Source organism: Bufo gargarizans, unplaced genomic scaffold, assembly GCF_014858855.1.
Source record: "Bufo gargarizans isolate SCDJY-AF-19 unplaced genomic scaffold, ASM1485885v1 fragScaff_scaffold_685_pilon:::fragment_2:::debris, whole genome shotgun sequence".
NCBI lineage: Eukaryota > Metazoa > Chordata > Amphibia > Anura > Bufonidae > Bufo > Bufo gargarizans.
In genome coordinates, this window is record NW_025334163.1 from 210391 (window position 1) to 222589 (window position 12199).

Sequence of the window (12199 nt, forward strand, 5' to 3'; positions counted from 1 at the left end):
AGCTTTTCCAGTTTCCTCATACATGGGGGGGTACAGGGACCCTTTCTAATTGTGGAGTAGGGAGCTTTAAAGGCCATGCAATGCATCCTGGGAAAATAGATATGCAGATTAGCACTTTTCCAGGAGAAAGAAAGTAGTCTCTGTAGTGCCGCCTAGGGAAAGTATGTAGAATTCTGCAATCAATTTCCAGGCCTTGCAACATAAATAATGGATATTAGCCAAACCAAGATAGGTGGCATTGACAAAAATAAACACCGCTCCCAGATAGAAATGTCATCCTACAGTTAAGTCTCAGTCACATATGTAAATGATCATAAACAAATGTCTGAGACAGGAGAGTGCAAAAGTGCTTCCCCCTCTGCCCCATGTAAAAAGGCTCTCAGAGGCTACTTTTGGGCAGTGTACCTGTCGGTGATACATTGTTGATGGCTAGTCAAGCCTCTACAACACACTTGAAGACATTTTGCCCAGTTGACAGACTTTGAGAGGGGGCGCATCACTGAATTAAATTTTTATTTTATTTTTTTCAATGATCTGTCTGCCATCTAGCCCATCTGTTAGGAGGTGTTGGGATTAGTGGTTACACAAGGGGAATGCACACATGGTGAACGAGCTCCAGCCAGATCACCAGTAGAGAGGATTGTTTGACCCACTGACGAGCACCTCCCAGGTTTATTGCCCACCGTCCAAACACAGGTGGCCTCTTGATTACACACCTGTCTCTGTTAAGACCCAGAAGAAAATTTGCTATCACATAGCCCATTACGCGTCCTGCAATTGACAGTCAGCCACTACCTCCTTCGTTTGCAGTGGTGTGACCAAGAAACTTGGACATGCGACGGACTGGAAACGTATTGTCTTTAGTGATGAATCCAGGTTTGGGATCAGATGACGGTCGGGATTGAGTATGGAGTGACACACTGCCCCCTGCTGGTGATGATCTTTGGCCATCGCATACGACAGTCGGTCACCCCTAGCAGTAATACGATGGACACTAACAGCTCAGCGATATGTGCAGGACATCCTGCCGCCAGTGTGCGCCTCTCATGTAGGGCTTCCAACTGGCATTGTTCAGCAGGATGATGCTCGCCCGCACACAGCGAGGGTTTCCCAGGAACGTCTCCTCCAGATTACAGCACTTCCTCGGCTGCCGGTCACCAGACTTATCAACAATCCAGCATTTATGGGACCAGATGGAACACCAGCTTCAGCAGCCTACGAGTTTGCAGGATCTACAGGCCCAGCTGCAGGATATTAGAAAACCTGTTGCTGAACCCAAAAATAAATTTAAGGACAAAAGAAAAAAAAACTGGTTGCAACTCAGATTTTATTTTATTTTTTTACAAAACCCAAAAGCTCAAATTATGATTTGACTCAAATAAAAAGCAGCATCAAAAACTTACATCATCCAAAGAAAAAACTAAAATACTGTTGTAGCTTATTTGACCAGAGTGATGATTACGCGGCGCAGGCATTGCTTGCACAGTACAGCGATTCGCTTACTTAAAGCATTACACACATGGATACAATGGAGCAATCACAAAAATTCTGGCAGTGTCGATCATGAGGGTCTGACGTAGATGTCGCTTAGGAAAATCATACTTCTACTGAACCTACTACGGAGATATTACAAAAATAAAAATATGAAGCGTCCCCTATACAGCTACGGCAGAACCCCAGAGGATTCTGGGTATGAAATGCCCGGAACTTTACTTCCATATAAAATATTATATACAGGCAAAACCCCACACAGGTAGCAATAGAGGGTGCGGAGGTCGTAGTTGCTCCCGGGCCCTGGTGCCCATGCTGGGCTCAGATACATATTCGGCATTGAAGCTTCCACTTACACCTCTGACCCCACAGCAGGCGCTTCCAGTGTCATTCTACAGACCTGGTCCCACACACAGCTCACTTTAGAACTTGTTTCCAAAAAGGAACAGTCATCAGCATTTATTCCTTAAAGACATCGTCTACTCTTAAAGACGGTATGCTTCCTTCCCTTCCCAACAGTGCCACTCTTGCCAGTGTCTGGTATTGCAGCTCAACCCTATTATAGTGAATGCTTGCAATACCAGATAAAGCCTTTGAGCAAGGGTGGCGCTGTTTGTGCAGAAAAAGAAAAAAAACAAAATCAGTTTTTTTTGGGGAGATTGTAGAAGACTGGTGCACTGAGGGGTTAGTGTCATTCACAGAGGTGATAATAACATGCAAATGTCAGAATCCAAGCAAAAATGTTACATCTTTTTATATATTCTACTATATACACACACAATACTGGTTATTCTGACTGTCATTATAAACCTGTGACCCTGTCTGCACCTGAGGGAGCTGTGGCCCAGCAGAGGCCAAGTCAGTGCAATGCCCATCAGGAACAGCCTGCCACATTTCATAGTCTAGACCAGTGGCTCTGCAGTTTTCATCAAAACCTACGACTCCCAGCATGCACTCAAAGCTGTTGGATTTGTAGTTTTGCAACAGCTGGAGAGTCTTAAGTTGGTGACCATTGGTCTAGAAAGTGCATTTACTTCAGACATGTCATGATATAATCATCTAGTAAACTCAATCTTGGGACTTTGCTCTAATCCCTTGTGTATATATCAAGGGGGCAAATACCTTGGAGCCAGACGGCGGCCTCCCCACCAATATACAAATAGAAAACATCTGCACGAGGGCTAAATGTTGGACGACCGATGTAGAGTATATGTAAATGTTGTGACCGTAAACAGAGTTACTAGAGTCATTCACAAACTGCAAAATTGATGTAAAATAGGTTGTGAGCTTCCTTCCTATAAAGCCCCTTCTATATTACACTTCTAGGCGTTGGCATGGATGCATTCCATAACAACCTATCCTTTTGTGTATATACAAAATGCATCTCCATGGTAACAGACTACAAACCGTGTGTAGTCTGATCCTGTAGTCAAAACTGCCTTTTATCAGTATTCAAATAGCTAACATCCCTTTCCTAAGTATGTAAGATGTAAGGGACAGAAAGATGGCAAGATGAGCGGTTCCAGCCTATAAATTCCCTTCCATATTACACTCCTAGGTGTTGGCATGGATGTATTCAATAAAGAATTATCTACCATCCTTTGCATCTCCATGGTAACAGACTACAAAATGTTTGTAGTCTGATGCTGTAGTCATGCTGCCTTTTTATCTGTCCTCTAATGGCTAACATAACTTTCCGAGGTTAGTAAGATGTAAGGGACAGATGGATGAGGGGATGAAAGACAGGATCAGACTACATAAGGGTTTGTAGTCTGTTACCATGGAGACACATAGGTCTGAACAGGATCTGCACACAAAATTAGAACATTTACATTGCATTTTATTTATTTATTTTGGAAGCAATAAAAATCCAGGTTTCAAAAATCAGTTCACCCAACTAGATTGTACTGGAAGCACTAGTTTATATTTTAGTCCAGGCACTGACTTATCTTTGGGGTAACACAGGTCCAACCTCACCGGATGAGCCTACAGTAAGCGCATATTCATACCCAACGTAATGAAGTTCTGTCCTTTCAGAAAAATAAACAACAAAAAAAACACCTTTTCATTACTAGAACCTTCTTTTAGAATTTGCTCTGAGGCTGCACCAATGTAAAATATTGCTAGTGTTATTTCCCCTGTAGTAATGTATATTATAGGATGCCTACCTATCACTGTTTTACTTATGCCCACCCATATGGCCGTTATACATGCATAGATTATAATTCATTATAATTACTGCTGTTTTGCATAAAGTAGTGTAACATTTATTCCTGATATGTAGCATTTGCAACACAATGCAACCAGAAACCCGGAACACTGACAAATACTAGACCGTAGCAAAATCTGCGAAGATCATACAGTAATCCAGCCTAGGAGCATGCAGATAAGTGGCTACCGTACTTTCACCACCACAGCTGTGGTAAAACAAAAACTGTCTACATGGAAAAAAATATTTGCCAACATTGGATCTTTTTTAGCTGCCATGAACAAACCAGATCTCCCTGCCTCTCCCGCAGCAGAAATCTCAGCACGCACTGAAGAACCAATAAGAAGCTAAATTCTATCTAGCCCAACTTTGTCTTTGCAGCTATTGGCTAGAGCAGGGGTCGGCAACCTTCGGCACTCCATCTGTTGTGAAGCTACAATTTGCAGCATGCTCCATTCATTTGTGAGAGTTCTTTGAAGTGCAAAGCAAGTATTCATGCTGGGAGTTGTCGTTTCACAACAGCCGGAGTGCCAGAGGTTGCCTACCCCTGAGCTAGGGTGTAAGATGGATGAGGGGGCAGATTGCACCTTTTATGAGTATACCTGAATAACCCCTTTAAATAACTCTGACTAGCACAAATAAAAAATAAAAAAAATCCAAAACATTAAAACAGGTTAGTAGTGAAAAATCAACAAATATAAATTGGATAAAACAGCAAAAAGATGCAAAATATAAAAATTGTAAAAATCTCTAATGCTGTGATTAATTTTACATTGATAACTATATAAAACTTAGTTACAGTGCAAGGCCACAAAAAAATAAAATAAAAATCAGTAGATAAAAAAAAAAAAATCACTAAATACTAAGTATCTGCAGAATATAAAAATAATACTTCTATCTAAAAATAAAAACAATTTTATCAACGATTTAAAAAAAAATAAAAAATTTAGAAAATAAGAGGGCAGATGGGAAAGAGTGAGAACTTCTACTAGATTAAAGGGAATGTTGACCTATAAAACATTCTGACAGGTCACGAAGAAGCTTCCATGGAACGCTCTGGAGTTAAAGGGGGTTGTTCAAGATTAGAAAAAGAGGTCTAGTTTTATCCATAAAGAGCATCTCTCTCGTCTATGGGTCCTGTCTGTACCAATTAAGTGTATGAAACTAAGCAGCAAAAGCAGACGTGGCCACTTCTGGAAAATAGCTTTTTCTAGTCCTGGACAATCCTTTTAAATTTGGATGATCATAACAGTCTCATAAATTTCAATAGGAGGAGAGCAAGAAGAGTTTTTTATTTTTTTTTAGAGATATCAAAATCTTTTCTGAGTAAAGTAGCTTCACCGCCCTAAAGTGCAACACCCGCTAATTCCCAGGAAATGTCAGACTCCGAGCCAAAATTGCATGTAAAAAAATAAATAAAATAAATAAAAATGCACGATCGTGCCCACCTTCACAAGCAAAATTTTAGATGGTTGTTCGAAAGCATCTAAAATAAAAAATGAAGCAATTTTACAAATAGTCTTTGTTAAAACTACAAACAAGCCTTGTGTAGTACTGAAATCATATGTTACTTACTACGGGAATATATATATGCAGACTACACAGGTTGTAGTCTGTGACCATGGAGACACATCGGTCTGCATTAAAGCTGTAGACACAAAATGGCAGAACATTTGTCATTAAAATTTGCAAAGTTACAACATTTTTATTTTTTTATTTTAGATGCATCATAGGACTGTGAAGGTGGACATATGTTCATATCGAAAAGAAAATAGAAGTGGCAGGTTTTAGAATTTTCCCCGTATGGATGGGATATGTACATGGATTTCTATAGACAAATCCTACATCTATAAATGAGTAGTGTGTAGATTGCAGACCGCCACGGCCATTGCAGACCGCCACGGCCATTGGAGGATCAGCTATATGGTAGCTTTGGTCGTAGTTGTTACATGACCAAACCTGGAGCGATATCAATGGCCGCTGAAGCTACAACACTACAGCTTAATGCCCAAAAAAAAATCATGCTTTGGACGTGCAAGTCTTCCCTTTATCTAAGCCATTTTTTTTTTAGAGGAAACAGTGACTGGACAACACTAGGACTGTTGGCCTTCAGAAAATTCAGGTAAATGGTCACAATTTTGGGACCCCTTATCTCCTCTTATTCTCTAAAGTAGGCCAATGTCCAAGCAAGAATACATAGAAATCCATTCAACTCCGGTATCCAGCCATTTGTGATTTCTTGACCATAAACAGTTGATTGGCCCCACAGCAGTACAGCCACCCCACCACCTGTACCCCGAGTAATCAAGTTATGGCAGAGGCCCTGCAAATCTCCAGCTTTACCACATCCTGCAGTCATGTCATTACCAATTAACACAAACTAGAGCTACACAGTGCAAACTGTGAAAAATCACAAAAACATTTTGCAATTTGGAAGCCGATATAGCCAACGGCCGGTCAAGCCAAATCTAAAGGCACAACCTAATATAACACTGATCTATGGACTAGAATGTGGACCTCTACACGATTAAACTTCCCAATGGGGCTAGTGTTACTTGGATCTCTCTTCATGACAGAACCTCTAAGACTGAAGCCTATGTGATCATCACCAGTAATCTGCCTTCCTGTGTACTACTATCCTCAGGGTAAATGTAGTGTTACATGGCGCCCATTAGAATGAGTAGCCAACAGTGTTGAGCGAACTTGTGTTTTCAAGTTCGGCGTACAAGGTTCGAGATATCTAAGAATTCCGTTATGGATTCCGCTATCATGGACTATAACTTATGGTCCGTGGTAGCTTCCTGGACAGTTAGAAATCCTGCAATAAACCTTACACCGGAGAACACAATGTCAAGGTTGCTAAATCTTCCCAAATGTAAAATGTGGACCATTTGAGTCTACAAGCTAGAAAAAAAATAAAAAAAAATAAACTGAATCTAATGCAAAATGACCTCTACAAAGCAAAAGCGTTCACAGGTATTCATTCACATTCCCTGCCAAGGTTCTGAACACACAAGGTATGCAAGATTCCTACAGATCCGGATGGATCCCACTGACTTATATCAGGGTCTGTAAAGTTTGTCGGGGTCCTTAAATTCTTGACAGCAGACTAAGGGCTCATGCACACGATGACATCAGTGTGCATTCTGTATTTTGCGGAACGGAACAGCTGGACACTAATAGAACAGTCCTATCCTTGTCCATAATGCAGACAATAATAGGACATGGTCTATTTTTTTGCAGAACGGAAATGCAGACATACAAAAAACTTTGGTCCGCAAAAAATACAAAAAAAAAACAGAACGGACACTTAAGGAAAATACGTTCGGGTGCATGAGCCCTAAGTGTATGCTCATCAAAAATACTGATGCTCCAGCAGAATCTGTATAACGCAAGTGTGAATAGAGCCTAGTACAACTGGTTCACTGGGAAAGAGAAAGTATCAGAAATGACAAAAACACAAAATAAATTCCCTAAAAATAAGTAGTGTCCTCACTAAAAGTAAAAACACACAATACATTCATAAACCTCCTGACAAAATCAGGAAGTGCGGATACATTTTCACTAAAAGATGAGAAAATCTTGTAGAAAAAATAAAATAAAAAAAATTCACAATTTTGGATTGACAGCTACATACAACATCACATTAAGAAGACGGCCACTTTCTTGAAGACCTGAATGTAGTTTAAACCCTTTTTTATTGGGGTTAATTAGTGGTTCTAACCCTTCTAGAAACATGTGACCATCTGAAATTTTGATCTGGACGTAACAGGTTTGAAATAAAAAAAAAAAAAAAATTATTCCAATTGCCAAGCTGCCACAGTCCCGGCCAACCAAGATTATTTCCACTCTATTATAATTCTTGTTTTCAGGTGGCTGATCATTCGGAAATCAATAAACCACCATCTTGTTTGGCCCTTCAAATCTTTTTTTGTGCAATAATAAAATATATACATTTCTATTTTATTACTACACACGCAGTTCCAGCACATAGACAATCCCACCACGGGTCCATCATTACTCCATACACGAAGAAGACTGGACCATGGATGTGACTGGACCACATAGTGCATGGTTCTACCAGGATATTGTGTCAACCACCAGATTTAACAGTCCAGCAACACCAGTTATAAGAACCATAGACTCCGGGAAGCTTGACGTGACAATGTATACTCCACTGTCATCACCAAAAATGACTGATGTGCACATTTGCTTCCACTTAGCCATTACAGTCATGGAACAACACCATGCGGCATCGGACTGCCATAGCCAATACTAGCCTGGTGGCTTTTCTTATGAAGGGACATATGCAGCATCTACACAAGTTAAAATTTTTGCACATTCTCCATGACCTGGTAAATCCCTTAAAATCAGTCTTTTGCCCTTTAAGAGAATGAACCAATGATTGCATTGATACTAATGCCGTAAGAAAAGAAGACCGCATTCTACTCCCCAAGTCAATGGATGCCAGCTATGAATGTCTTCATTAATGAGCAGCTGGAGGGGCATGCAAGGTGGTGCCGTAGGATATTGGTCTACTTGCACTCATTCATCTTGCTTGGCTTGAAACAGTGAAGATATTGACCAGCCAACGTGGGTTGGTCTGATAGAGTCTTTATTGTCCGCTGGAGGGATCAGGAAATGTCTGGAGTTCACAGAGCAAGGGCTCCCAAAAGAAGCATTTTCACTTCCAATAGATGAAGGAGAACCTGGAGAATCAGGGGTCCAGGTATCGATTTGTCCCTGAGGTCTGTAACCTGAAGATGCCGCAAGGTCATCTTCTGTAGAAGCCTGGTTGTCCATGTTCACAGCACCAATAGGCAACTGCATTTGTGGTTTATATCCGGCGCCATCCACTAAGTCGACATCTGGTTCATCTTCTGAACTGGCCTGCGGCTGGTACATGGACTGGACGTCGATATACACCACAGATGGTGAGGCAGACCCATTCAGCATTGGGTTGGAAGTATCTTCATGAGTGGTGGCCTGGGTATATATAATACCAGCGTGATTATCCTCCCCAGTCTCTGAGCCGTCCTCCAGAATCTGATCACAGTCTTCCAATGGGGAACTAAGCTCTGTGTCTAGGATTTTCGGAAATGGTTCTACCACTTCGACACTGCTGGGGGTGCACCGGTTCATCTCCAGAGTCTTTATGGCTTTGCTTCCCTAAAAATAAAAAGATACGTTAGAAATTTCTGTTTTGCTTTTGGAAAATATATACCGTATATATATCTTTTTGAATTAACAAACAGGTTAAATTCCCCCCTCCCCCAATGACATTGGGGAAAACAAAAATAGCACTTATTCGCTACCACAAAGATAATTTTTCTTGGAAGAAGCAGAACACACATTCCCTAGAATTACTTAATAAACAAAGGCAGCTGTCACATATTAATGATTTTCTATGGCGCTCCAGCTGAGGACATCCTGTTTTAGTTAGTAGTGTAATGTTGGTTACCTTGCATTCCTAACCCTAAGGGCTTTACCAGTGACCATATCTTTCTCTGTGTCACCATAAGTATGGGGGATACCAGGTAAACCATTTTGCCACTTGCTATTTACACACTACGTAGACTTTGCTCGGAAGTGGAGACGGGTATTGGAAGCTTATAATGTATCTTCTAAGTTACGGGGTGGACTTCTATGGAAAGGATGATTATGATGGTCAATTCTGATCACATTACCTCAGAGACGTTCTTCGGGAACTGCAGAGCTTTACTGTCTCCTGGATTTGGGATATCAGGATAGAAGGTTTTTTTGATCCTAGAAGAAAAGAGAATACTATTATTATAAACAAAAAATAAAAAATTGGATGAGAGACAGAGCAGTTGCCAAACTAGCAGCACTCAGGGGCATGGGGTAGTCATTATATCATCAGAATGACTGTCCATGTCAATGGCCAGCATGTAATACCACATTTTCCCTGCAGCAACCACATAGAGGTGGGTTCTAAAAGTTGGACCTGTGGCGATCAGTCGATCGCTGGCTGGGCATCCTTTCAAAAAGAGGCTGTCGAGAGGAGACAACCCCATTAAGTTGAGGTTGCTGTATGCAGTAAAGCAAATCTCTCACAATATTGCATTTGATTTGAGGATCTTGACATCCCGGCCATCTCCTTAACCCCTGCAGCAGATTGCTTACTGGCTTCCATATTGAGACACGTGCACACGATGACGTCATGCACTGCGTGTGATGTATTTGTACACCCGACCACCTGTTTCTTCTGCAGGATCACATATGTCCTCCATGTAATACATGGATGTCCAAGAGACCCTGACCTGATGGGATAGGACCCTGAGCCATAGAAGGAGAGAGGGACAAGGGAAGTCTACATTGTACCACCCCTTTAAAGGGAACCTGTCACATTGAACATGGTGTTTGAGCTGCAGGCAGCAGGTTATATCAAGCTGTTCAGCTCCTCCTGCTCTATATAGTTTTATGTGATGTGACAAAAATAAGTAACTTGTAATTTATTCACTTAAATTCTTGCTTATTCTGGGCTTCGAAGTTAAGGACCTTCGGCTCCATAACATGCTGCCTGTAGGTTGCATTTTCATGGCGACAGGTTCCCAGCTAAATAACACGAGCAGCAGTGACACAACTTCCTATGACCTGGGTCTTTACTTTCCAACTTGCATTTTTGTGAATCACAATCGCAGGAAGTCACGCTATTAATAAATGTCTGCATAAAAATGAAAGAACATTTTTGGGAAAGTCTCCAAATGCATGCTGTGCAAGTGTCTCACATGGAAATTTTGTTTAATTTTTTATTTTTATTTCTACGGCTTGTATTAGACCAGCAGACGTCTTACAGATAACTATTGTAACTTTAAGATTTTGTGAATCAACCAAAAATGTGCTCATTACATAGAGCGATGATCGTTTGTACTGTCATTCGTTAATCGCTCGCTACAAAGTCGTCACTGTATATCACACGTGAGGATGATGGAAATATGCTTGCTCATAAAGGTAGGCTTCGAGTGGAACGCCTCTATGTGATCTGTAAGCGAGTAGACGACTCCATATTATACGAACCAGGAAGGAATTTATTTTTAGCAAGATGAAAGATCCCGATTGAGAGATTCCTCACTTGTCCTGGCACATCAAGTACATCTCAATAAAGTAAAATGCCATTGAAATCATAATTTCAGTAATTTAATTAAAAAAATGAAGCTCGTATCGTCTATAGATCCATTACACACAGGGTGATCTAGTCCAAGCGTTTATTTCTTTTAATGTTGATGATTATGGCTTACAGCTAATGAAAACCCAAAAGTCAGGATCTCAGAAATTTAGAATATTGTGAAAAAGTTGAATCTTCTAGACTCATGGTGTGACACTCTAATCAGCTAATCAACACAAAACACCTGCAAAGCTTTCCTAAGACTTTAAATGGTCCCTGGTTCAGTAGGCTACACAGTCATGGGGAAGACTGCTGACTTGACAGTTGTCCAGAAGACAGTCATTGACAGTGATGGCCCACAAAAGGTCATTGCTAAAGAAGCTGGCTATTCACAGGGTGCTATATCTAAGCATATTAATGAGAAGTTGAGTGGAAGGAAAACGTGTGGTAGAAAAAGGTGCACAAGCAACAGGGATGACCACAGCCTTGAAAGGATTGTCAATAAAAGGCCATTCACAAGGAGTGGACTGCGGCTGGAGTCAGTGCTTCAAGAGCCACCACACAGACGTATACAGGACATGGGCTACAATTCCTTGTGTCAAGTCACTCATAACCCACAGACAATGTCAGAAGTGTCTTACTGGGACTAAGGAGAAAAAGGACTGGACTGGTGCTCAGTGCCCAAAAGTCCTGTTTTTTCAGATGAAAGTAAATGTTTGCATTTTATTTGGAAATCAAGGCCCCAGAGTCTGGAGGAAGAGGCCACAATCCAAGCTGCTTGAGGTCCATGTAAAGTTTCCACAGTCAGTGATGGTTTGTGGAGCCATGTCTTCTGCTGGTGTTGGTCCCACTGTGTTATATCAAGTCCAAACTCAGCGCGGCCGTCTATCAGAGCACTTCATGCTTATGTCGGCTGACCAGCTTTATGGAGATGCTGATTTCATTTTCCAGCAGGACTTGGCACCTGCCTACACTGCCAAAAGTACCAACACCTGGTGTAATAACCATGGTATCACTGTTCTTGATTGGACAGCAAACCAGCCTGACCTAAACCCTACAGAGAATCTACCAGACCCAACAATGCAGACGAGTTGAAGGCCGCTTTCAAAGCAACCTGGGCGTCCACAACACCAAAGCAGTGCCACAGGCTGATCGTCTCCAAGCCACACTGATGCAGTAATTCATGCAAAAGGAGCCTGGCTGAGTATTGAGAGCATATACTTTTCAGTACGCCGACATTTATGTATTAAAAATGATATATTTTAATTGGTTTTAGAAAACTAGATTATAGAAGATCCTGACTTTTCGGTTTTAATTAGCTGTAAGCCATAATCATCAACATTAAAAGAAATGAACACTTGAAGTAGATCCCT

General features: G+C 41.1%; 1 protein-coding gene across 3 annotated transcripts in view; it reads right to left on the reverse strand.

The window, feature by feature from the left end:
• Window positions 1-7379: 7379 nt before the first annotated feature.
• LIFR (LIF receptor subunit alpha) overlaps window positions 7380-12199 on the reverse strand; it is a 67054-nt gene continuing 62234 nt past the window's right edge. For all 3 annotated transcript variants that reach the window (XM_044273440.1, XM_044273438.1, XM_044273439.1), the window contains 2 exons: window positions 9388-9466; window positions 7380-8869 (listed from right to left, as the gene is read on the reverse strand). In XM_044273440.1, coding sequence (XP_044129375.1) covers window positions 8246-8869; window positions 9388-9466 — 703 coding nt within the window. In that variant the 3' untranslated portion in view covers window positions 7380-8245. The remainder of the gene's footprint in view (window positions 8870-9387; window positions 9467-12199) is intronic.